This window comes from Thermoascus crustaceus (assembly GCF_041956765.1).
Source record: "Thermoascus crustaceus strain CBS 181.67 unplaced genomic scaffold VTN00scaffold_5, whole genome shotgun sequence".
Classification (NCBI taxonomy): Eukaryota; Fungi; Ascomycota; class Eurotiomycetes; order Eurotiales; family Thermoascaceae; genus Thermoascus; species Thermoascus crustaceus.
In genome coordinates this window covers 1,707,911-1,733,372 of record NW_027192531.1, presented here as the reverse complement: position 1 = coordinate 1,733,372, position 25,462 = coordinate 1,707,911, and the positions used below count along the sequence as shown (strand labels likewise).

Here is a 25,462-nt window from a genome sequence, read left to right as displayed (position 1 = left end):
TTATGCTCCATTTAAATTAAAAAAAAGGAAATCTCGGGGCCTTTATCACTAACCCAAATAAAAATTGGATGTATCAGAATTCACAATATACTGTACACCATATGTACGTTAGGTAGTATGTATGCGTCATGTTAAAGAAAGAGATGAAGACTGTTTTGTCCAGTCCCGGGTTGATTTGAATTCGTCTATCCTAAACCTGAGGCATGTCTTCAGATAGAAACTCCAATTGATGTTGGAACGTAACTCAATAAGGTGGTTGGGGGGTTGGGAGGGAATAAGTCGATACAAAGAACATAACAGTGACATGTGACAGTGAACAATGCTAGGTAGATAAGGTACTATATACCCTGGATTAAGTACTGTGTTGAGAGATGAAACCGTTCCTGAAAGATGGATGGATGGATAAGGTAAATGTTGTGTAAAAAGAAAATTCCTCATACATCAACAAAAAAGCTGATATCATGCCTACATGAGACTTTGTACACATTAAAGATAGATAGATAGATACATAAATGTGCGGCATGAGCACCGTTCATTCCTCACCCGTTTATTCATAGCAAAAAAGACATGAGTATCCAAGCAAGCAGTTACAAGGAAACTACGCCTACAATTTCACCGTACAGGGTATCAAGGATACAAATGAGAAAAAAATAAACACAAGGTATGCATCACCTCAAAGTCCAACATCGTCCTCCCAGGGCGCCCGTGCCCGGATATAACTCACGCCATGCACATACGTACTCAGCATCGGCTCCTCATCCACCGCGCAATGCGGCCTCTTATCCCGCCCTTTAAACCACCCTAGACCGTACCGCTTGTTCTTCGCGATCAGCATGGCCTCCATCTCGCGGTTTGTGTAGCACTCCGTGCCGCCAAAGTCATCCAGCATGCGGGACTGGTGGATGAAAGCCAGGATGGAGGCGATGGTGGAGGGCTGTCGCGGCAGGAAGGGGTGTCTGCGGCGCATGTAGACGAGGGTGGCTGAGAGGATGAGGAAAGCGGTGATGATGATGGAGAGGGTGGAGGAGCAGATGAAGGATTCGACGGTCTCGTTGTTCAGGGAGAGGGAGGATGCCGTCACGGTGAGGATGTCGCACATGACGGACCCCAGGCCCACGAGGGCGACGAGGTAGTGGCCGTTCAGGAGGGCTTTGATGGGGAGCAGGCCATAGGGCGTGCCCTGGTAGTCAAGGGTGAGGGTCAGCTCGGGCCGCGCGTTGCCCCGCGAGAGGATGTAGAAGGGTTCGAGCATCTTGACGGAGAATTCGAGGTTCGTCCAGAGCTGTTTGATAACTGCTGCGACGAGGATCGGGAGCCATGGAACATTTGTCGCGACAACGTTGACGCCTGTGTAGGTGACGATTGGGATGAGCACGAGGCAGATGGTGAGAAATGTGATGAATGCGATCCCTGAAGTTGCACGGAGAATAATGGGATGTGGGTTCTCGACTTTACGCTCCGCATAGGGGTCCGATTCTGTCTGCTTCATGTACACTCCCTGCCAGATGGTGGACTTGTACAGGATGTATCGACGGTGTCTGAGCTTCTTGTGGATCTCATCATGGCGGGCTTCGTCCATTCCCTGGAAATCTGTGAGAATATGCGACTTAGTGGCCATCGATGCGATGCCTGCGATGCCTCTCGGGTCGCTGAGAAGACCGGATTTCCTCCGCAGCTGGAAGAGCAGGATCAGGGCGACTATCGCGACAACGATAAGGCTGGCCGTGAGAAGCCGGGACCAGACTGGATGGATCCGGACGAAAAACATAAAACCACTAGGACACCCGTTGCCATTGCAGTCCGGGTTTCGAATGGGAGCTATAGAAGGGTTCTGCAGGGAAGGTGCAACAGTCGTAGCGATCACCGAACCCAGTGAAGATACAAAGACAGCCCACTGTCGATATCTTAAGGCTTTGAAGGGCACGAAATAAGCCCACTGAGTCACGTAGTCGAGATTGAGGCTCTTCGCTGCAGTGTTTCCCGTCGGTTGTGAAAGCTGATAGTACGGCTCCAGCCGCTTAACATCGTAGTCTGTGATCTGCCACAGCACGCCATAGGTGACCATGACTAGCGTGGGGAGATATTTCCAGCAGAAGAACTCTTCACTAGAGATATTTGCCACTCTGTTATACTGAATCAGTCCACCCTTTCCCGCTTTCTCTGACATTGATTTCTGGCATAAGAATTCCTGAACACCAGCCAATATAAGTGAAACAATGACAAGCATTGTTATGTAAGGGCTTCTCATGGAGAACGGTTTCCAATTTGGCTGTTCTGGGTCGGACGGATAGAAGTAGCTCTGGTGAACGAGGTCCGTTGTTGATCTCCCCAGTGGTGGAGGATCGAACAAGTTGGATCCTTGCCGCTCTGTGCCCTCCAAAAAGCTCAAATCTACCGTTGGACACGCTGACGCTTCCTTCACGGAAACTATCATGTTCTTGCTCTCAGCCAGCTGCTGTCCGTACTTTCGTATCGTAGCAGACCTGGCAAGGTTGGATGATTGAGACGAGCAAACAACAGGGCCTACTCGTAATTCGGCGCCCACGACTACGCCCGCTCCAATGCTGTAGCTCCTGTTCAGTGACGATCTTTCAGACTCATCAGATACTTGGTTAGTCTGCTCAGGAGGCGGGCTGCCTTTCCACTTGATATCCACGGGCCCTTCGAGAAATGAAATATCGACTGCTCCTCCTTCCATGGTAGTAAGATCATCCAACTCCTGTAGAACAGAGTATCGCCCTCTTCTGGAGCCAAAGCCCGGGCCTGCTCGCAAGTCCGGTGATTTGAGAGAACCTAGTCTTTGGAGGAGCGACTTCGACCTCCCCAGTTCAAGCATGGAGCCACCCAAGCGAAGACCTCCCGCAACACCAGCGTCATACCCTTTATAGGCAGTGTCCACCGATGGAGGAAAATGCACCACTGTCGCACTCCTGTTGGGTAATTTGGACGCCGGAGGAGAATGAATGTCCTCGTATTTTGGGAGATCACTGCGCGATGAAGCAGGACGGAGCTGACTATCTGCTGCAACTAGTAATCTTGCATCTTGTTCGGCACGCTTCGATTGTGATGGTAGCAGAGAATGTCTCAGATCGCACTCTTTCAACGAGGCACTCATGGAAGGACGCGTGGGGCCATGAAGGACTGGACTATACCTCGATTCCCTCCGGCTTTTCTGAGACGCTGGGAATAATGAGGATCCATTAGGTGGCTTTTGTTTAGTCGGATCTGTGTCGGACGCCATTTTCGCTTCCTTTACACAGGGAACTCTGGGTAATGGTCATCAAACGGTGAAGCGGTGACTGAGCTGTATAACATGCTGCCTTATAGACCGTACGGTGATTAGGACAATAGCAGATCCTTCAAGTCGCCAATATGCGACAATTAGGTTTTAAAAGCACGCTATTATGCCCGTTTAGAGAGCCAGTGTGATGATCGAATGTTTCGAAGAATATAGTATAATCGGGAGAAGCGAAAAACAGGAAGATGTTGAGATCAGGGCAGAAACGAGCGCATACTGCGACAATCATTGTCAGCTTTCGCGCTCGCAGTTTTATTGTTAGGAAATAAGATTACCTCCCAGAAGTCTCAATAACTAATACCCCGCAATCAATAAGCATTAAGTCTCAGCAAGGGGGGAACGTGCGCGGAACCCAACGACATGCAGCCGACTTTCAAGTATAAATCATTCAAACGAGAGAAGCGAACTTAATAAATGCGATCATACAACGATAACAGAAATGAAATGAGCAGGGATCTGGCCGGCTCTCACGACATGGAGGTGGACCAGCCACGAGCAAGCACCTGGGGATTTATACTAGTCAGTCGTAAGCGCCCGATCGACCAGTGAAGCTACTCGGGCGTCAGGCTGTAGCTGAACCCACTGGCGGCCCGTTCCAGGTGGATATCGCGCGGAGAATGGAGGGAAAAGCCGCTGGCAGGTTCGAGCGCCCTGGAGACACTCAGGAGGGTTAAGTAGCGGCCAGATCAATTGTCATAGTGGTAGTCGATAACTGGGAGAACGCGTAACTCCTCACGGAGATCATGCGCGACACATCGGCCTGATCCGATCCGACCAGTCCCCCATGGCGCTCCTTAGCGCCGTGAGCAGAGACGCTCGAGAGCCGACGATATCTCATTGCCCTGGGCGTTCGGGTCTTGGGTTCCTGCTTCCAGGACGGACAAAGCAGCTGGCCAAGATTACGGCGTATTGCATGGAAACCATTGATGCTGAAAATGAAAATGCAGGGGAGAGCCGCCTGGAAATACAGCGCTTTCACCAACAGCGTTAAGATCCTCGTGGCGCGTTTGATCTGAGGCTCCGCTGCTTTCTTTAGCAGCGTCTGCTGTTCGAGAGGTTCGAGGCTGCTGCACATCTTCCTGAAAATTGGGGGCCAAATATGGCGCATCGTGTGCATGGCAATCCAACCCCAAAACAGTCATGCTGTGCCGCCGTATCACGATGACAACGAATTAGAGATGACTGGACCCTGGTGCTGTCTTTTCAGCCTCAGCACGAGAGCTATCGATCTCAACGTCAGTGGCCGTGCCCAGAAGTCGAGTTTCACAAGAGAACAAAATAGAAAAACCTACATGGAGAAATGCATAGATACTCCGCTGGAAAGAATCGCATCTGTGTTGGAGACAGTCGGGTCGACCTTGGTGGGAAAAAAAAGGATGGGCGCAGTTCAACGTGCTCTGGAAGCTCCATCGCTTAATCTCGGTTTTTTCGGGCGCAAAAAGTCAATCGGATATGGCACTCCGACGTACATCCCAGCTGGAAGAATTTGTACTGTACCCTGCTCCTATGCCATAATAATAGTAATTTGCCCTGTCGGCAGCTGTAACGGTTAGTGTGTCTTTACCTGTTTCTATTTTTGAACGACAGAAGCACTAGGAGAACTCTCGTCCCCAGTTGGCGGTTCAATGTCTCCGTGCCCAATAGCATCTACCCTAGAGATCTTGCAGCAGTGGGGATTCTCGGAGAAACACTGACTTCTGCTTCTCACAGAGAGAGCCTTCTGAGTTCTAACCGCTGGTCCCTGGTGTTTCCCCCGTGTCTGATCGACGAACACGCGAACGCAATCTCTTAACAGATGCACAGCCTGATACCACCGTGTGTGATCTGTCATTGATATGCTCCTTTTCATTTTCCCTTTCCCAATTGCTCTTATATGGTGAGAGGTTCCTAAACTTCTACCCCATGAAGAGCTCATCTGAGATCATCAAGTTGTCATATTTCCTCTACACCAAGTCCTCACGAGCTATCATACATTAGGTAAATACAGTAACATACACCCATCCATCCACTTATTTAGTAGACGGATTCGGATTAACCGTCTTATCCGGCCACTTGCGGAACGTATCCGCGAGATAATCTATGGGCGCCGTCATCAGCCCAATGGCCGTCTCGAAGGGCGGCTTGTTCGGCGCATTGGGATGAGACCGGGACGGGACGAACATCTTGGTCCGCCCGAACGACCTAGACAGGTCCTCGCTCTCCTTTTCGGACAGGGCCTCCTCCAGCTTGACCAGGTCGTGGGTCTCTTCCTCCTTGATGTGCTGGGACAGGTCCTCCATCAGGCTCTTGATGGTTGGGATGAATCTCGGGTTCGAGTACTTCATATCTTGGAATTCGGCGAGTTTTTCCTTGACCTGCCGGACGTTTTTTTTTAGCCATACGTTTCTTACGGGTATGTATACAGAGAGTTGCAGATTCTGGGGAAAAGGGGACATACAGCCTGATGTTCATTCCGATCCTTATCCGCCATCGCGGTGCCATCCTTCAGATACTTCTCGAAAGCCGGGTACACGATCAACTCTTCCGCGACCGAATGGCGCGCCAGCTCCCAGGTGAACTGGTTCTGGAACCGCGTCTGCTCTCCGGGATCATGCGAGTTGATGATCTTGTCGTAGTACGCCTCCAGGTCGCGGTGATCCTGTTTGATGGCGTCGATGACCCGCGGCGTCATGCTTGTGGGTGCTGCCGCGAACGAGCGTAGCGTTAATGGAGTAATTGTTGTTGCTGGACTGGCTCCTACTCCCACTCCGGTTTGACGAGAAGCAATGCTTCCGGGCTGTCTATTGATGAGGTTCTTCAACGACAACAACAGACTTGAGGCACGAGACATTGGGAAAGGAAAAGGACGAAAAAAAAACACTCGTGAAGGACTCACTTGGAATAGGTGAAGGGATCTTTTCAAATAGACCAGGATCTAGGTTCCACTCTTTTGTGTGCTGTCTATCTTTATACCTACTAGGTAATGTGGAGTACTCCAATACCGAATGCGCACATCCACAAGGTAGGTTACTACCTAGGGCGACATCATAATGAGCGCGAAGATTGGAAATGAGATCCCTTCTATTGGCTTCCATTGTCCCAAGGACAAGGCACGTTACCATCTGCGTACCATCCAGCTGGAGATCGATTCGGATTTCTCGTTGGGAAACCCAGTCCTCGGGTATATCACGAAGTATGCGACTCAGTCCACCGACAGGGGCCTGTTCTGGCCCTGCTCCGTCAACATTCGCTCATCTGCACGGCATTGGGCATCTGGGAAATTCAAATTGTGAAACAGGAATAATCCGTTGGGCGAGGATTTGTCCATGGATAGCTTGACTTGGCGTTGGAAATCCATTCGTGGCTTTGGTTTGGTTGAGTAGGTAGGTAGAAGGTACTTCTAAGTTGGAAGTTAGGTAATATGTACATGTACGTCAGTATGAGACGACCTGACCTCCGAGATCAGAATTTGAGGCAAAAATCACCACCCAGATACTCATCTGAGGTAGGTATATTGGGTACCGTAAAAACATTGTATAGAAAAAAAGATCTGCAAGCAGGTCACCCTTTCTCCACACCGATGTAACAGGGTGATCTGGGTGAGGGGTTCAGATGATCATATCGCTCACTCTCTTCCAAGTAATTTGCTCGCTAGGAACTTCGCCGTTGCTCACCCTATTCTCATTCTCATTTCTATGAACGACTGACAGGCGTCAATGCTCGTTTCATTTGAAGTCGCTGCAGTTACTATTTCACGGAGTTTCAATGGTTCTAGGACATTGTACCGAGGCTAAAATGTGTGATATTCTTGAATCAAGACCAAAGAGGCATAATCACAAGTGTCCACTGTTTGTCGAGACAACTCCTGCGATTAAGATTCTTCGTTGAAGTATAGTCAGTCAGGACTGGCGACTTCAGTTCCTAAAACTCCATCTCCCCTCTCACGAGCGCATCAAAGCCGGTCTTTAGAAGGTTCAATCTTCGCTCGTCGAGCTGTCCCTCTTGCCAGTTCACACGCGATATCATATAAGTCGAAGCCATCTGGCCTTTCTGTAGCTGAAGACGTGGAAGAAGGCTCTTGTTTACCCTTGCCTACTATCTCTGCAACCGTATCGAATACCTTATCCATAATCGATACGGTGCACAGCGAATTCGTCGCTGCGATGTACAGATTCTCGGCGACAAGGGAGTTGCGAGTCAGTTTCATTCCCTCATCCAATTCCTCCGAGTCCCAGTATTCCAGACATCCTGTCTGCTAAGGAGGCATGACCTCATAAACCCATCATAGAGCGCACGGTAAAATGCGAGCTTCGAGTCTTCCCAAACGCCTTCCGGCTTGAAGCCCTCTTGTTCCATCTCCTCCTTCCAGCCATACATAGCCGGGTCCCAATCACGCGTCAGCCAGCTCGGGTACCTCTCATTCCCCAGGCTTCGCGGAACCGCACAGATGCCGTCCCAATCGATCAACGCCTGTAATCCACCGTCTTCAGTGACGATGACATTCTGTATATCGAAGTCCGAGTGCGAGGACGAATGGCTTCTTCTTTCCCTTCCCGTACTCGTGCAGAGGTTCTGGTTCTGGAATCCAACTGATGAACATCCGAAGAAGCTTGAGCTCGCCTTTGCTGAAAACGCCACCGGGTTCACTTCGACGATCTAGAGGAGCTGTGTAGAATGACTTTGGGTCCGTAAAAGGACCCGATTCGACATATGTAGGGGTGTTATCTGTATCGTCGCCTGTCGATAGGCGGTCGAGCATGGCTTCACGATCAACATCTCGCAAGGGACCGATCCCAACAGGCTGGCCATATTCATCAAAAACAATCAACCCCCCTTTCTCAAACGAGAACTCGTCCAACTGGACCGTGGCCTCCGCTATTTCTCTCAAAACTCTCGTTCGACGCGCCTGCACAACATCCTTCGGTGAAATCTTATCGAACCAAACATACAACGACTTCCTGGGAATAAACTGCATGAGAATAAACGAACAGTTGAGATCATTGTCGCACGTGTCTTCGAACGCAAACACTTCAGGTAAGCGGATCGTAGTATCGCGTCACAGTAGCCTCATCGTCAATGCCTCGGAGCGTAGAGCTCTAGCAGCGGACTCGTCGAACCGGTCACGAGTGCCATTGGAAGGGACCTTGAGGAGCCAGCGGACGCCGTTGCTGAACCTCACGGGGAAGAGGACGTGGTAGGAGCCGAAGAGTGGTGAGCCTATGGTGACTGTAGACTCAATCTTACCTAGCAGTAGTGGTAGATGTGGTTCTAGTTCCTGATGCTCGTTGTCGTGATTTATTTTCCTTCGAACAGTGGAAGCGTATCCGGGGACGAGGTCCAGTCGTATACTGGCCATGACAGAGGAGAATAGTTCCCTGTCTTCATCTTCCTCGGATTCACCGTCTATATTGTGGTCCATGAGGACATCTATGGTGGGGAGCTTGCTTGATCTGACACGACGGACATCATGGATTTTTGCGGGGAAAGGACAGAACAGAACCCCCTCATCCTGATCGCACGAGTAAAAAGCCTCGCTCAGTTGCCTCAACGGCAAGGTACCTGGACTTTAAATTAGTGCAGGCAGCAACGTGTCTATCACGTGCAATAGGAATAAGATTGCGGATGTACCATCCCTGGGTGCCAATTGAGAGGGTCATCACGATAGGACAGAATCACATTTATCTTTGTGAAATCTTGATAGTGTTATACAAGGCACAGGGCCACAAGAGCGGCATGTTTCCGAATCACATAGTTTTCATCAAGAGGACAGAAATAAATCTAATTTAAGCCCATTCAAACACTATAGGTATTTTCTTGATATATCTCTGACAACGCTAATCAACCTAGAATGCATAACAAACATCATGAATCATGGATCCATTCATTCTTCTTTCTCCCAGGAACAAAGAGATGATAAACTCCCCTTTTTATCCAAAAGGCATGACCTATCATTAATTACTTCAACCAAACACAAGTGCCCTCACCTCAATACTCTCTCTCGGCCTCGCACCCGCCGGCGTCCGGGGATCCGAAAATGCGGAATGCGGGACCCTCTTCCCGACTCCCTCCACCGTGTCCGAACACTTCAGGAACAGCCTCTCATCGTCATCCATGCCAGACCAGTACTTCCACTGCTGTCCCGGGTTATACTTCACACCCATCGTCTCCCCGGTACGGGTGGGATAGCGGTGCTCGATGCCCACGAGATCGTTATCGTCAATGGACTCCGCAGACGCGAACGCCAGCGGCGCCGACTGCACGATGCCATTGATGGACCGCCAGACATTGATGATGCGATACCGTCCCTTCAGGAGCTCCTCCGCCTCCTTGGGGTCCTGAACATGCAGACGCACGCGCGCCTCCGCCGCCTTGGGGGTCTGATCGACATGCGCGCGGTTGACAGGCTGACGATTGGCGTTGGGGTTCTCGCGACGGATGGTGTGGTCGAAGATGATGACCTTGTGCGCGCCAGGGACGTTGTCGAGCAGGAGCTTCTCGACCTCCGGGTAGTAGACCTTCTCGACGGCCTCGTCCGAGTTGAAGGTCTCGTAGGTGGTGGCGGTGGGGACGTTCTGGAGGACCTGGAAGGCGTCCTTGTCGAGGGTGTATTCGGATTCGTGGCCGCGGATGTCGGTCAGTTGGACCTTGTGGATGGCTTCGCCGAAGTTGCGTTCCGGTTGGCCCTCGGGCGGTTTCTCGACGTACATGAAGGGCGTGGAGCCGTCCTCGGGGGGAACGTAAAAGGTCAGTTCGGTCTGGACGGGCCCGCGGGGGACGTAGTTGGCGTCATTCTGCGCGGAGCCGGAGAGGGTGGTTGTGGTTGTTGTGGTGGTTGTAGACATGGTGAGGACCTCTTTATGAAATATTCAAATGCGGAGTTTGAGAGAGATGGAGGTAAGATCGGGAGTCAAGGACGCGGATAGATGGGGACGTATGTATGCTCTGTACGTGCAATGGCCCCGAAGTCGACGATGCGGGGAAGACGGATGTAGGTACAGCGCAGAAGTAGACGAGAGCTGGAGATCGCAGGTACTTCTCCGAATCTGTATAGACCTGGGACCCAAGAAGCACCAATCTGAGATTAATAATGGAGCGCGGGGTATCTTGAAAGCAGCTCAGATGAGAGGAAGACAAGACAGCCTGTGTACTGTAAACGGTATTATATAGCTCACACCGAAGAACGTATGTACTGTACAGCAGATATCGACGAGATCTAATTGATATATATAGCCATCTAGCTAAATTCGCCTCCGTTGGATCATCCGCAACCAAGTCACAGAAAGCCTGCTTATAATATCCCCGAAAATTTGTAATCAAGCTGACATGTTCCTTCCCGAACCGAGTTCCTCCCCTCCTAGCCGGGGACCGCGCCAACCAATTACTGTCAATTCCATCTCCGGCAGAACAACGCAGTACCGACAGCGTCCGCAGAATCTCAGCATATGCATCGATCCCATACATTCCATTCGTTCCTTGTTTTTTTTTTCATAATTCGACACCTTTCGAATCTCACAAAAAAAAATCAACAGAATTTCTAAGCACCAAGAACCTCCACGAAAAAGCTAGACAAGCAAACAGAACATTCACCAAGACGGATGACGTCACCATCCGTTCCCGTCCCTGATTGGTGGTGGAGAAGGAAGGGGGGGGGGGGGGGGGCAAAACTCGGGATTTTCACCCACTTGCCCTTCGGAGTTTGAGGCGGTCTGTCATGGATACCATTTATCATGGGGATCGAGCATGCCATAGTCTGGGCGGATTGTTCCAATGTTTTGGCAGACTGGCCAATGGTAAAAAGGAAGAAGTATCTATCAACGATAGGGTTATGAACTACAGTACGCAGTACATACTGCGGAGTAGCCGGAATAGATACGAATCAATTGATCAGTAATCAATCCCTGGTTTTTTTTTACTCCGGATAGAGGTGAAATGAATGCCCGCCGCTGAGATAACTCTACAGCATAATGGAAGGCGGGAACCCCGTGGTGAATGCATGATTCTTGATTGACCGACCGCTATTGCAACATATTCCTACCTAGGTATCCATGTAACTGGCAAGCTGTCTGTCCTGATAAATGATATGTACATGCGTATACATGGAGAGCAAATCAGAGGAAATCATAAGCTTTGACTGTGGTATTTAACTCCAGCGCATGAGATGAATAATAAGCACAGAATGCAAGTACAATACAGTGCAGCCTCTACTTCAGAGACGCCGTGTATCTTCAACCAACCTATTGACTGACATAACACAGAAAATACCCTAGTACATAGAGAAATTACGCGAATCCTCAACCGAAAACTTGCATGAGTGGTCGATGATCAGTCAAGCCAAAACGCCTGTATCGTGCTTCCTATTACTCCCATTCCCAGTCCAGTAAACCACGCCACGGCAGGCCCGCGCAAAAGTGTACGCAAAACGCCTGCAAAGAGGGTAGGCACTACTCGCAGTCGGTTTAACCCGTCCGCTGCCTTTTATTGCGTTCGTTTCCCGTCGACAACATCTCGTGACCATTCTTCCCACCTTTGAGTGGATAAAGGTGGATGCCCATTTCAACAGGGAAGTCGGGGTGCAGCATGCTGAATCGGTCAGGATTCTGCGGCACCCCGTCAATCTCCTCAGGAGCCGGTTCGACGAGCTGCTCGATAAGACCCCTATCAATCCAACCGGGGGACTTGCTCTGCAAGCGTTCCATGCGGGTGCAGTCATCGTCGATCTCCTCGTTCATGAGGGGCGGAAGCGGCGGCGCATTGCCGCTCGGTCGTCCGTGATAGTTGGCAAGGATATGGTATGGCAGGTTGGGTCGAGTTGCGGGTTTGTCGGAGAGTTCTCCGAGTACGCTCAGGCCAGCATTGCCGTGTGTGCGAGTCGACCGGGTCGCGTGGTAGTTTTGGCTGGCGGTGCGGACCATGTCGGTCGCAGGAGTGCCATTGTCCTCTTGTCCGGTGCCGTCGCCAGCGCCGGAAGTCTCTTCAGCATCAGTGTTGTTGCCGTTGGTCGCGGCACCCGACGCCTGATCGTTACGCTTGGATGTAGAGAAAAAGTGCACGGTCGCAATGTGAGCATTGTTCGCGTGGGTGGTGAGCTCCTTCTCGGTGAAAAGCGAATGGATGTTGTAGGTGTGCGAATGTTGTTGCTGAGCCAGATGAGCCTTGGCACGCTCTGCTGGTGTTGAGCCACCGTCTCGCACAGGCGAGCCGATGTCATCATCCACAGCTTTCCTCTTTCTCTTGTTGTTGTAGTGCTCCATGATGCCATTGCCTAGCTCTTCAAGATCAACACGATGCCTCGTGTGTCTGGTCTTGCGATTGCTGTGTATGCCACCGGGGCTCGCAGGATTCGTAATGCTAAATTGATTCGGGTGGAGGAGGAGAGCGTTGGTGTCCGCAATGTCGAGTTGTTCCTTTTCCCGCATCAAGCGGGCCTTCTTCCCAGAAATGGCTTGCACCAAACGCTCTCGAAGAGTCGACGACAGGTGATTGTATTCCTCTTCCGCAAAATGTATTCTAAACGCGTATTCGCGTTTGTATCGATCCAAGTTTTCGCGATGCCGATGCTATCAATGGCCGGAACAAGGTTAGCGCACTGACCGAAGTAAACCGCGGGTGCCAGGACCGGAGAAGAGGCAAAAGGGAAAAAAGGATGGGAAAAAACACAAGCCAGGTTTATTATTAGTTCGACTTACCATCAGCATCGCTAATTCAGCATCTCTATCCTCTTTAACCTGATTGATTTCCTGGACGAAGCGAGAATACCACATTCCTGCAATACTCGACATCTCCTTGGCGTACTTGCCCCCGCCGACAGTATTTTCAATTAACCGCGCGATCTCCTCCGCGGAGTCAGGGAGCGGACCGGGACCATAGGGATCAGCATTGTTGATGAGGGTCATATCGCACTGCAGCGCATGGAGCTGCTGCCGAAATTGGGTGTCCCGGTTCTGACTGAACGACGCCGTGAGATCCTGCAGGCGCTCCTGCAGCGCGGTTCGCCGCTTGTCCCGTTTCGAGAGAGGAGGGTTGTTAGGAGGGCTCATCGATCGGCCTCTCGAATGTAATCCGCCTGGAAGAGCCTGCCCGGCCCCTCCAGAAGTGGGCGAAGTTGGTGCAGGAGAGTATGCCATGGCTGGCACACTGGCTGGGAAGCAAGTCGCGAGGGAACGGAGGCCGGTTTTCCTTGTAGATAAAGAATGGTTTGCGCTCAAGAAGTATGTACTAAGATGTCCTTGTCACGCACGGAGAAGGCTGAATAATGTGAAGCATAGGGGAAAGCAGGCAGATAAAAGCACTCCCTTCCTATGCGAAAGCAGAGAAAAGGGAGAGATCTTGTGGCCGATGACGCTGGGGTGCGAGGAGAGGAGAAGCACGGGTTGGCCGTCTGGGTCGCCGTAGAGCAGAGAGGATGGATGGGCTGCAGGTGCATCTGTATGGCTGGTTCTGCCCGAACAGGTATGGTCTCGGAGTTATGTTTCCCCGACTTGCCTGATCTGTACTTATCTCCAAACCTAGGACTCGGAGTAGTGAAGGCGATTTAGAACTATCAATACTTATTGTCACATGCAAAGAGCCGGTAGTTGTGTTAGATGACAATGTAAAATACATCGCTGAATTGTGCACATGATTTCGTTCAGTTACCTGGGCGGTGACGGTGTGCTTAAAGCTGCGAGAGATTTCACGTCAAAAACGGTCAAAACGACTTAGGCTTTTCCCAGAGAGCTTGCAAGAGCGTTTGAATTGGTCGTAGCTATTCCTGAAAAAAAAAAGAGCAGATGCAAAATAACATGGGAATTTCCATTATATATCCAATTCTCCGTCGCATGCTACAAGAAACGTCCTTGGGTATTAAACCAATGTTACAGCATGTATGAATCGTACAGCCCCGCCGGATAAATACGCCCATATGCCCATTACGCCCCCCATACCCATCGTGTTCCTTTTTTGGTTGCATATCGTTTGTCATGACAAAGAAAAGCCATTCCGATACCCATCCCATCCGATTCACTTCCGCTGAGTCCGTCGAATAACAAAAACACCCAACTCAATCCCGGCCTTGGGTTCGCTATCTTCCCCATAGGGACGTTTCTTGATCCCCTCAAGGATCTCACCCAGTAGCATGGCCGAGGTGACTTCTTTGTCAGCAAGGAGACGGTTAGCCGGGGCCAACGACTTGTTGACAGGGAGACGTTGGCCACTCCGCCAATATACATTGAGCACTTCTTTCATCCGCGCCCTCTCTTGTTGAATATACCACTCGGTCCACAGATTGCGATCTAGATGGGCGTTGCCTTTTCCAGCCTTCTCAAGAGTGAATCGAGAGGAGGGAGTGCTGATGGCCTGGCACAGCTTGTCGATATTCGTCTTCATCGTCTCGAAATCGTCCATCTGAGCCACCGAAGAGAGCTTGCCTAAGAATATACCCACATCCGCCGATAACTCATTAACCACGACCATCTGACGGAGGAGAGGATCGAGGATGGGCCCGAGATACTGGGTCTTGAACGACATAGCCCCTTTCTTTGTCGGATATATAAACAGCAGACTGCCCCCATTTGGTGATAACTCCTTCAGACGGTCGACGAGGACAGAAGGTCTGTTCGGAGAGAAAAGGTCTTTATACTCTTGTGCGGATGACGGGGGCAAGTATCGCTCGACCACGGCAACATGCACACTGTGTGGTGGGACAATTGGGACCGGGGAATGTGCCGACTGAATAGGCCCCCGGAAATCATGATACGCCGGCACCGGAGTCGCACTAGAGAACACTGTAGAGCTGAAGTAATCGTCCCCTGGAAAAAGAAGACCCGGAGTGCTTGGCGGCGAGGTGGGGAGATTCGAGAGGCTAAATTGTTCCGGGACAGCGTGAGTGATGTTGATATAAGGCGATTGCCCGGGTTGGAGACGTTCCTGAATTTTCTGAACGACCGAGCAAAATACGGTATTCTGTGTCGGTAATTTTACCGATTTGTCCGCTGCACGCGGATACGGGAGAGTTTGGGAGACAATCTTAACAGCTTCACCTCGAGTCTTGGAGACGAGTAAAGAGGAGACTACTTCACTGTCAGAGATCTCATCTATCCGTGCGATGATGTCTATCAACTTACGTGCAGCTTCAATTCCCTCCTCCAGCCAAGAACCTGTGCCCCGCTGATCACGCAGTTCGCCTCGGGAAGAACCAAGACCATCGTTATCCGGGGGGCGACAAGTCGACTGCTTGTCTGAAGGGTTGCAACTATCATCCCGAGCCTCTGGACTCGAAGTGTCCTGTCTGTTCCGGCCTTCGTTCATGTGGGCCGTCGGTTTTGGTTCTCGATTGGCGTTGGCCTCCAAGAGTGGAATTCCAGAATTCGGATTCCAGCCCACGTTTTCATCGTCCTCTGGTGGGGTCAGGGGTAGGCCAGAGGAATAGTCATTCCGGGAAAGGCTTTTCGCCGTGTTATACGGCCTCGAGGGGGCTGAGGCAGATACTCGACGAGGAAAGGAAGTGGATGCGAATATGTGAGATTGCGGAGTGGCAGAAATGGTCCGTGACTGGGCTCTGGGTGCCCGTGTCGCGATACCAAGGCTCTCAAACGATGGAAGCTGCAGGGGAAAATTTCCCCTGGGAAACAAGCGGGAGATGGACGACAGTTCAGGTTGAAGCGAGCCTTGAGATGCCCGACGTCTCAGCTGGGGAGCTGATGGGCTGGCCACGTCCTGTGCCTGCAACGTCCTGGACTTCTGTAAAGGCCCGACAGCAGACAGATATGCTCTGTGCTTCGACGGTTCCCGTTTCTCTGTTGTTGCAGGTGTGATTCCCTGCCGCGAGGAGCGAGGCTCTGCTCGCGCTTCCGGTCCGAATCCCGCAGACGACGGTGAGCGCATGATCACATCCTCATCTCCTACCACCGGAACGCGCTCTTGCTGTTCATCGCAATCGTGATTGTTCATCCAGTTTGTTTCCCAGCTGTATCGAGAGCGGTAGAGGGTTCGTCCGGCTAGTTTCTCTCATCCGTCGGGGAACGAGTCTGCACAGACGGAGCTCGACGGGTGCCTCAGGAGGTTCGCAGCGAGTATTCACGCAATTAATTGATCGACAGGCGGCAAGAAGGTCAGCAGCACGTGGGTAGGATTTCGAGGGAAAGTCTGGCGGAAGGGACGTTGCTAAGAGTAGCAGCTTCGAGGTAGATAGCAAGTCTGTGAGGAGCTGGAGATCCTCCACAAACTATGAACCGGCTAACAGCAGAGCGGTATAGCGCAGCGGGCTGAGGGAAAAATAGAGCAGACCAGGGATGCTCCTAGACGCCAGGAGGAAAAGGTAGAGGGAGGACGGACGGGGCAACGAGCTGCACCAGAGAGGGGACACGGGAGGGGACGCCTAGCAGATGCAGTAGCTCCGCCGACGAACAGAACAGGGGAGGAGACAGAAGATCAAGATCTTGATCAGAGCAGCGCGGCCGGAGTATAAGGGCATGGCGGGCGGATCGGGCGCTGCAGCTTCCAACGACGTTCTAGAGTCTAGACCGGAGTCTTGACAAGATGACAGGGGCGCCGCCGTGGGCCCGGCCACCGCTCTCCCTTCGCAGCTAGCGTCAGCCCCGTCGCACAGCGGCTCGTCTGCTCTCGTTCTACAGAGATACCCAACTACCTACTCCTCCATCTCCGGACTGATGACGAAAACTCTTGCTTCTTGGCTCAGGTACGAGATCTGCTCCGCGTCGAGTCCTCTCCGTCGTGCTCCAGGGCTGAGTGATGGCGGTCCAGAGCGTCGCGACGTTGTCCTGCAACAGCCTTCCCCAGCGACCAGCCTGGACTCTGCTGCGGAGACGCCATCGTTTGCAGATACCTGCCTTTCGTTGTCGCTGCTGCTGGAGCTGATCCTACAAGGGCCATCGCCCCAACCCTGCTGACTACGGCGTACGGAGGTGGGTGCTTGGCTTGCAGCTCCACTGGCTACCTAACCCGCCTGCCCGAGGAGTTCGGATGATCGTCCAGCGCTCTCCCAGCACGCCTGTCTCGCACGCGCTCAGGGCTCCTGCCTGTCTCTTGGAACGTCGATTAAAAGGGCCAGCGTCTTGGTGTTGAGCCTCGTCCTCGACGGCTACGCGCTTGAGACAATGGAGCACAAGGTAAATTAACGGGTGAGATCCGGCCGTGGAAGACTCGTGTGCAAACCCTGGATCCCTCTCGTTCGAACCTGTCGGGTACCAAGGTAAGTGAGCGCCTCGGTCGCAGCCGCGCCTCCCGTTGTTGCAACTGCAAACAGGATCGATGATCCAACGACCCAGGTCTAGACGGCTACCGACTTCACCCCATCCCACCCACTGTTCGAAGCCCGGCAGGCGCTGCTAGTCGTGGTGATTAAACCGTCGGGTGCAACGAGAAAATGCAGACAGGCGGTGGATTCACACCGCGCTGGGTGAAGCCAAGTTCCAACCCCGGAATCCTCATGGCCAAGGTCAACAATAGGCAAAAGGCATACGGACCACTTAGCCCCGGTCCTTTGGCGGACTGAACGCAGAGCAGCGCAATTTTCGTGCCTGGAACTGTCCCGAATAGGCGTCTTGCATGAGGGCGCACAGCCACCGGTGGAGCGATATACCGCTAGCCCTTTGTCTGCACGGCTGCTCTTGCTGATTATGATTATTATTTACTCAGAACGGAGTAGCCCACATCCAGATCCAATTGACCCCAGACGGCCATATAAACGGTCATGCTTTTAGCGGTGGTTCTCGATCCAGAACTGGGATGGTCCGTCTGAGCATTCCTCAGGTGGCTGATGAGTATGATGGAGATTACGGTGAGTTGCTGACTGTGTACATTACTGCGTGCGACTACTGCAGTCCGGCATGACAATAATAATCACCCTACTGCCTGCTCTGAGATGGCGCTGGGATAGTCGCCTATGCGAATTTGCGCACACCGAGTCTCTATCTGAGGTCCTAAGCGCCATCTTAGAAGCAATGAGCGCGGGCGCAAAACCCAAGAATAATAAGCAGATGCTACGGCGTGCATTTTAGCACCGAATATTCCTCCCGATGAAACCCGAATTCTCCGTCACATTAGACTCGTCATGGACGTTGCTGCATATCTCATTATCTCAGGGGGAAAAAAGATAATCTGCTGACTACGGACTTTATTAATGGCTTGCAGTCGCCAATCGGTAGCTTTTCTCTTGAATGGTTACGATTTCGGTTGGGATCGATCGACCGAGATGCCGCTTTCAGGTTCCTGTGCTTGTCTGAGACCCACGCTTCTGAAAACGTCGTAACTCGATGCTGATCCGGAGTCTTCCAATACCAAATTACCAGCTGCCTGGCAGTGGCAGGTGCACAGGTACCACGACCTTGGTGATGACAATACGCTATTAATCGTCTTCTATCGATTGGTCCGGGGAATCCTGCCAGATCCATGAGTCCCAGAGTTTTTCTGTTCTCCCAATTGACTGGGAGCTTTCTGCATCTGGCAAAATCCGAAAGTATGTGCTGCACATGTTCCTATTGTGCAGTCCAGTCAAAGCTCCCACTGCCGTGAGTGCTGAAGGAGAGTGAATACGTAGTGCTCTATGTCGGCCTCTGGATCTCACAGTTAGCCTGCAGTTAGGGTCCACTCCTGCAACATGTGGACGTCAACTTCGGTCGCAACACCGTACCCTGTGGCCGAAAGCTTTACGAGCTGACTCTCACCTTAATTATTATCCATGTTTTCAAGCAACATGCACCCTTGACCTACTAACCGGATATGATCTCTTGGACCAGGGGGAATCCTGGTCTTCGCTGTTGCCATGTGAATTGTCTATCTCTCCTGGTACCTTTGCTCTCGTATAATCATGCAAGGGTTAGATGAGACGAGTCGCTGTACCGTTTGATTTTAGGACTGTACAATCTGTTCCTTACTCCGATCAGCTTTTGCTGCGCCTATGACAGGCGTCAATTGGATCTTCCTCGGAACAATATTTTCTCGAGGCTGTGCATGCCAGATGGATGACAAAGCGGATCGGGGAGATTCCAATATCCACGTTCCGTCATGCCTCGTCTCGTGGCATGTTGCTCAAAAGACATGTAACCTATCAAGCTACACAGTGCAGACTGGCGGTCTATGCACCCCTGTCAGGTAAGGTACAGACTACTGAAGATCGATGTCACCCAGCGCTCCGATCAGACCATATTCTTAAGACGAACTCCGATGAAGTTCAACAAGCTGGGTCGATAAGATAGTCCAGATCCAGGTTAACGATGGGGGAGCGACCAATAGGTAGAGATTCCGTGCATCCGACGAGAAGAGAGACACAAACGATCGGAATCCGATCCAAGCTTCAGATCTGATCTGAAGCCAGATGTGTCACAGTGCGTGCCGCAGTTAAGGTTGTCGATCATCATCCGATGATGTTCTCCACCGGTATATCAGCTTTGGAGAGTCAATCCAATTTGTCTATCCAGCTTCTTGGGTCCTCCCTCCTTCGAACGCGCGATTAATTTTTCTGACGCTCCTCCTGCGATATCAAGTATGGATTTACACAGATGATATGCAGAGACACAAGATTTTCTGCTACTTGGGGCAGCAGCACTGCGAGAGGATTCGTACAGTTTGAGACGAACTTCAAGGATGTCATCATTCTCAGCCGCACAGTAACCGTCTACGATACCACGAATCATGCTGCAAGCGTCCGCTGATGTCTGTCTGCATCAGCAAGTACCCAAGTGACAAGGCAACACAAAAACGGTGACGCTTGTTATCCCAACATTGTTTATTTATGCCTGTACTGTATCACTACAGTACTGCCCAATAAATATGATAAATAATATGGCACCTACGGAGCCCGCAGACCGGAAGCTTCCGCGCATCTCTCGATAAGGCCGACCCGCGGAAGCGGTGGAACAAGCGCCGGGTCTCGATCGCTCCTGGCCCGCCGGTGGCGTTGCTCCTCTCCCCACATTCCTGACCCTCATCCATGGTTCTTGCACGGGCCCGAAACACGCCTTCTCCGTGAGTCGCGACAGGGACATGGATGCGGCTTCCGGGGTTGTAGACACTACCGGAAATCCGAGAGCCAAGGAGGCCCAGGCCAGACGATCGATCCGGCGGTTGACTTGTATCAGGATCATACCTACTTTTGGTCGGAATCGCGCGGAGGTTTTCTAATCGTCCTTGCTTCCAGTCTACTAACTTATCTCTGTTCGTCCGGAAGTGAGGAAAGAGAGAAGAAAACTTGAAGTTTGACTCTCTTCGCGGGACTATTCCAAGATACAGTACTATCGTGATGATGAATGAGGTACGACATGACTTCGTCATCGACTTTCATGTCCTGACTCTTTCTGCTACTAGGTGCTGAGACTTCCGCATGGAAGGCACTATTTCTACAGGTAGCATCATATCAGCCATCCATCACGATTCTATTCACCAAGACTAAGAAAGGTATCCGACATAGGTAGCTAGATTCCCTGCCATCAGACTCAGCATCATGCCAAACGGCTACCTAGGTATCTAGCCTAGCGTATTATACCATATTACATTATACATTATTATAAAGAATTATGAGGCAGGCATCAATCAGACATGACAAAAAAAAAAAGGGGGGGGGGGGGCCTCAAAAAAAATACTCTCACCCCTTGCAAGAACTAACCTAGGGTTTCCCATGCTTCAATTTGCCTGTTAAAACAGATGGAACGGAACTTTTACCGCCACAACCGCCGCTGCTACTGCGGCCGGCACTTTCTGCAATGCACCCATCCCGGAGCGAAAGGAAAAATAGAAAGACAGGGTCCCTAGGAAGACTACAGCTAACTAAACGAATTAAATAAAGCCCATCCGTCCGCCCTCATTCTAAAATCCCTACCTACCCACTTAACCTCATATTATTGAACGATGTATCTGCATATCTTCGATTCGAGGTGTAGAAGATCCTGCCCCCCTCCTTCTCCTCCCCCGCAACGGAAAAAAAAAAGTACACCGACCGAGCGACGTAAGGCGTGTAGAGAGAGAGGCTGAGCAAGGTAGTATGTTGGACTGCGCCTACTTTTACTCCATTTGGATTAGGTAGGTAGGTAGTTCTTCACTTAGGTAGTTACTCGCGTGAGCGCGAGTGTTTCATGTTCCTTGTCTTTCCAATTTCTTTTCTTTCTCCCCTGCATGGGATGGTATGGCATGAATATGTCCTTCTTTCCCCCATGTCAATAGAATATAATCGATATTATTAATTGATACTGATCACAAAGAATACGAGCTTTGCCTTGCTGATTCGGTACATTGGTTAGGTAGGTAGGTAGACATGTGACTACCTACCTGACCTAACCTAACCTAACCTCTGGGACTAATAGTGGACGTCATCAACTCGATCCATCTAGCATATAGATAGCGTTGTTACACTTCAATTGCTGCACAACTATACATATATATGATTATGAACTTTCATACCTCATTATCTATACTATACCTAACCGATCTTTAATGCTAATGTTAATGTATGTACGTATGCACAGTACCCTAAGCAATATGCATGTATGTAATACGAAAAAAAAAAAACTCCCAAGTCACCCTCGACCAATGCAAGGAACAGAACACCATGCACACAAGCTCCCGTTTCTTGATCCATTCAATAAATATGAGCATTAATTGTAAATGCAAACAAACATCATCCGATCATCTCACCATCGTTATGCTATGGGATGCTTGCTTTCCTGCAGCGCTGTGGGATTCTATCCACGTAGAGTAGAAGAAAATGGGGGGAGTGTTTTCATATCACTTGGAAAGAGTAATCGTGAGGAACCTTTCCTTTTCCTTTTTTTTCCGGCTTCTCTCGGAAGACGTGTGGGATCAGTATTCTCATCATCACGGATGAGACAAGTCCATTAGGATGCTCATTCATTCGCACATCCAGCCTATGATATTGCACTTGTTAGAAGCACAAAGCTGCCGGTTGCACCGTTTTGGTATCGTCCAGACATGCGGATGATATTGAGCATATATACGGACCTTGAGAAGGACGCGAAATCAAGACGTAATTGACCGGGTCCTAGGAGCCGGCGTTATCGGTCTGGCACGACCGGGAAATTCAAGCTTTTTGACCTTGACTCTGCAGCACAGAGCCCTCCAGCAGGCCACGATCATCTTTGACAGCCACTGCTGCTCCTCCCAGGACATCCGCAGCTGCCTTCGCGTCAGACTAGAGATTTGAAGTGCACCATGATAAGAACGGTACGGATAGCGCGTGATTACGGCACCGGTGGTGGTGGTGCATAGAGCCCGAGAGCCTTGGTGTTTCTCATCTGCCTCTTCGACGCCTCGCAACTCGAGGCATTGCAGGACCAACTGCTTGATACCCACCTCGAGTCCGCAGGCTCGGTACTCGATGTCGGGCCAGAACGCGTCGCCCCAGAAGGGATCCTCCCGGACAGCGGTCTCTAATGCCCCCATCCAGAAATCAAAGGTGGGAAGCCGGTGACTAACTTCCACGAGATCTGTATCCTGCAGGTGATCCGAGAGGAGGCAGGCAACGGCCACGATGCGGATCGTGGGCTCGGAGTGTAGGACGTGAAGCACAACGCAGGCAGGACATCCTTCCGTTGAGCACCAGTCCTGTTCCTCCGTCAGAATGCAATGGAGCCAGGAAAAGGCACTGCGCGCTTCCCCTCGAAACGCAAGCTCCGGTTCTACCGCCTTCCGGGACGGGAGTGTGCGGGATGCAATCTGGGACGCTTGCCTGTGGAACTGAGATAGAGGCAGGAGCAGAGCGTGGAGAATATCGCGATGGAGTCGGAATGTAGACTGCTCCTGGTCGCAGCACCAGTGCTGATGGAACTGGCAAAATCTATAGACAGTCTTGTCAGCAATGAGCGAACAGACATCAAGATAAATAAATAGTCTTAGGGACAACAGGTTTAGGTGACAGACCTTAACGCGCCATTCTCCTGCTCACTGCGTTCCAGACGCTGCCGTATACTCCTAAAGGCTTCATTACGCGCCAACTCCTCTTCCTCCACGGAAATCCGAAATGGCGAAGCTGTACTTGCCGTGGACATCGTGTGTCCGGCTGTCAACGTATCTAGAATTCTCTGTTATATCGCGGCGTGTTTCCATTAGAAACCATCAGGCGCTGGTCCTGGGCTCCGTGTCTCTCCACCAGGAGGAAATGATATATTCCGGAATTTCAAGCCGCGAATAAGGTCAAATATGTATCCCTCCGCAGAGACGCGAATGGAATCTGCTGGGAGACAACCCGTGGATAGTCGTGTGGTTTTGACCGAAGGATGACGTAGTCAACCGGACTCTAAATATCGCAAGTTTATTCCGTTGACTTCTGGCAGGTTCAATCATGCCCGTCAATCAGAGGCGGGAATGAGTCTGGGTCGAATATGTCATCTGCCTCGTCTGTGGTGTTGCGTGGCGAGACCATGAATCGCATAGTTCGAGGGCCGCGTTCAACAGGTTGCTGGTCGGGACAATGGCGTCTCAATTCAAGCAGCAGAGGTTATCTGCCTCAGATAAAGGAGATAATCGCGGACGAAGAAAGACCAACGCGAGCTTAATTTTAGGGAGAGACGGAAATGCTAGGGGCGGTCATGTGAGATTAGCACGCCATCAGCGACGATCACCGTCGTCTGGAGATGAAGATCGTGCCGCGAACAGTAAGTAGGGATACATGGCGCCGCGAGAACGCGCGTAGGATCAGAACCACGAAACAGAACAACAGACCGGAGAAGACATGACAGGAGAGATAAGAAGAAGAAGAAGAAGAGAAGACGACGCAAACGGGGACCTGTCGACCTTTTCACGCTGTTCATCGACGCGACGACATCACGGCCCCTGGTCGGGGGAAAGGAGGAGCACCCGGTCTTCCCCGTGCTTCCCCATCGAGAGCGGTAAGGATGGCGCGTCGCCGCTGCATCCTCCGCTCCGCGCGCTCCGTATCTTATCGAAGGCTTATCCTTATCCTCCAGCGTCCATGCACCTCTGCTGCTACTGTGACAGTCCGGCTGTTGGAGCGCCAGAGCTGACGGCATTCTGACGGTTGTCGACGGCGTTGAGGAGATTGGGAGATTGGCGTTCTCGACCGGTCCAGGTCGTGCCAAGAAGGCCCTGCATGGAAGAGCTGGGAATAGCTTCACGCTTAATCCCCGAGAAACAGGCTTTAGTCCTGATATGTGTACACTGCTGAGTCGCTGGTTTCTGCCCAGTCTCACGGCTGTATGTACCGTGTCCGCAACCTCCGCATACGACTCAAAGAAACGGTGAGCGTTACCTAACGTGAAGGTACCCTGGCCTAGACATCGAGAGCGATATGATGACCAGTATGAAGCTTTCTTCGTCCACGCTCGGGCCTCCAACATCTAAGTTAAGACTTTTGTCAAACGATCCGGCCGGGTTTGCCCGAGTTTCTTGTTCAATGGATAGATAGCGCGATACTACCTCAACGAGCATCCCTATACCCAGTGCCTAGAATCTCATCACCCATCAGCTTGTGTCGACCCATCATCAGAAGTCTCACCACGTGCTAGAGTCCACGCAGCTCCACCAACGCATTGCCAGGTTGGACTCTGGGGTCTGGGGAATGCGTTTTCATCAGTAGTATCCTGCAAGAGCTCCGACCGGGGTACAGAGTATCTGCATGTCTGACCCAAACGCCATCGGGACTACCTTTAACCGCGCAGGATGTCGACAGCGTAAGTCCCCGAATCCAAGGTGATGTCTATGGCAATCTGCTTGTAGGGGTCAAGGAGCAATGCTCCAGGATACGTATCGATTCGCTAAATTCGATGCTTGCTTGGTTGGCAGTCAGAAGTGGTAGTGCACATACAGCTGCCCAATTTAAAGAATCATCAGCCACCACCTGATCAAAAGGAGCTAGCTGAGGGAGGCATCCGACTTGTGTCTATACTATCCAGTAGATGGAAAGATTAAAAAGAGTATGATGATGGAGTTCAGACAATGAATGCCAGGATCGATGGGAAGGCACCTACCTGCCTACCTAAAGGAGCCCCCCGCCCGCCTCCAGCACTACATGCCTTAGGTACCTATCTATCAGTCTTTAGGTCTGCTCTCTCCTTTTGATAACAGAGAATCCCACCCGTTCTTCAGTCTTCAGATTCTCTTTTTCTTGTCAAATAAATAGACCTTCCTCCTTCTTTTCCTGTCTATTCAAGTAAACCTTACATATGTCTGGTGGCGAGCACCATTGGTAAGGTTATCGGTATTCCTCTCTCTCTCTCTCTC

At 51.2% G+C, this 25,462-nt stretch overlaps 10 protein-coding genes across 10 annotated transcripts; 2 read left to right on the top strand and 8 right to left on the bottom strand.

The window, feature by feature from the left end:
- Positions 1-673: 673 nt before the first annotated feature.
- On the bottom strand, positions 674-3,115 carry VTN00DRAFT_8141 (uncharacterized protein; the record flags this gene model as incomplete). The annotated part of the gene is made up of 1 exon (XM_069434963.1): positions 674-3,115. One exon carries the CDS (start codon positions 3,113-3,115, stop codon positions 674-676), a length of 2,442 nt encoding a protein of 813 aa, XP_069286407.1.
- An 853-nt stretch (positions 3,116-3,968) lies between these two features.
- VTN00DRAFT_8140 (uncharacterized protein) lies at positions 3,969-4,406 on the bottom strand (the record flags this gene model as incomplete). Its single annotated transcript, XM_069434962.1, has 1 exon — positions 3,969-4,406. The coding sequence occupies one exon, from the start codon at positions 4,404-4,406 to the stop codon at positions 3,969-3,971; it is 438 nt and encodes a 145-aa protein (XP_069286406.1).
- A 901-nt stretch (positions 4,407-5,307) lies between these two features.
- VTN00DRAFT_8139 (uncharacterized protein) lies at positions 5,308-6,128 on the bottom strand (the record flags this gene model as incomplete). The annotated part of the gene is made up of 2 exons (XM_069434960.1): positions 5,308-5,652; positions 5,736-6,128. The coding sequence occupies 2 exons, from the start codon at positions 6,126-6,128 to the stop codon at positions 5,308-5,310; spliced, it is 738 nt and encodes a 245-aa protein (XP_069286405.1).
- Positions 6,129-7,480: 1,352 nt separating this feature from the next.
- On the bottom strand, positions 7,481-8,696 carry VTN00DRAFT_8138 (uncharacterized protein; the record flags this gene model as incomplete). The annotated part of the gene is made up of 3 exons (XM_069434959.1): positions 7,481-7,747; positions 7,809-8,235; positions 8,338-8,696. The coding sequence occupies 3 exons, from the start codon at positions 8,694-8,696 to the stop codon at positions 7,481-7,483; spliced, it is 1,053 nt and encodes a 350-aa protein (XP_069286404.1).
- Positions 8,697-9,237: 541 nt separating this feature from the next.
- VTN00DRAFT_8137 (uncharacterized protein) lies at positions 9,238-10,119 on the bottom strand (the record flags this gene model as incomplete). Its single annotated transcript, XM_069434958.1, has 1 exon — positions 9,238-10,119. One exon carries the CDS (start codon positions 10,117-10,119, stop codon positions 9,238-9,240), a length of 882 nt encoding a protein of 293 aa, XP_069286403.1.
- Positions 10,120-11,733: 1,614 nt separating this feature from the next.
- Positions 11,734-13,401, bottom strand: VTN00DRAFT_8136 (uncharacterized protein; the record flags this gene model as incomplete). The annotated part of the gene is made up of 2 exons (XM_069434957.1): positions 11,734-12,834; positions 12,964-13,401. 2 exons carry the CDS (start codon positions 13,399-13,401, stop codon positions 11,734-11,736), a joined length of 1,539 nt encoding a protein of 512 aa, XP_069286402.1.
- Positions 13,402-14,275: 874 nt separating this feature from the next.
- VTN00DRAFT_8135 (uncharacterized protein) lies at positions 14,276-16,204 on the bottom strand (the record flags this gene model as incomplete). The annotated part of the gene is made up of 2 exons (XM_069434956.1): positions 14,276-15,324; positions 15,379-16,204. The coding sequence occupies 2 exons, from the start codon at positions 16,202-16,204 to the stop codon at positions 14,276-14,278; spliced, it is 1,875 nt and encodes a 624-aa protein (XP_069286401.1).
- A 719-nt stretch (positions 16,205-16,923) lies between these two features.
- Positions 16,924-17,163, top strand: VTN00DRAFT_8134 (uncharacterized protein; the record flags this gene model as incomplete). Its single annotated transcript, XM_069434955.1, has 1 exon — positions 16,924-17,163. One exon carries the CDS (start codon positions 16,924-16,926, stop codon positions 17,161-17,163), a length of 240 nt encoding a protein of 79 aa, XP_069286400.1.
- Positions 17,164-22,243: 5,080 nt separating this feature from the next.
- Positions 22,244-23,271, bottom strand: VTN00DRAFT_8133 (uncharacterized protein; the record flags this gene model as incomplete). The annotated part of the gene is made up of 2 exons (XM_069434954.1): positions 22,244-23,060; positions 23,144-23,271. 2 exons carry the CDS (start codon positions 23,269-23,271, stop codon positions 22,244-22,246), a joined length of 945 nt encoding a protein of 314 aa, XP_069286399.1.
- A 422-nt stretch (positions 23,272-23,693) lies between these two features.
- On the top strand, positions 23,694-24,115 carry VTN00DRAFT_8132 (uncharacterized protein; the record flags this gene model as incomplete). The annotated part of the gene is made up of 2 exons (XM_069434953.1): positions 23,694-23,877; positions 23,943-24,115. The coding sequence occupies 2 exons, from the start codon at positions 23,694-23,696 to the stop codon at positions 24,113-24,115; spliced, it is 357 nt and encodes a 118-aa protein (XP_069286398.1).
- Between the last annotated feature and the right edge of the window lie 1,347 nt (positions 24,116-25,462).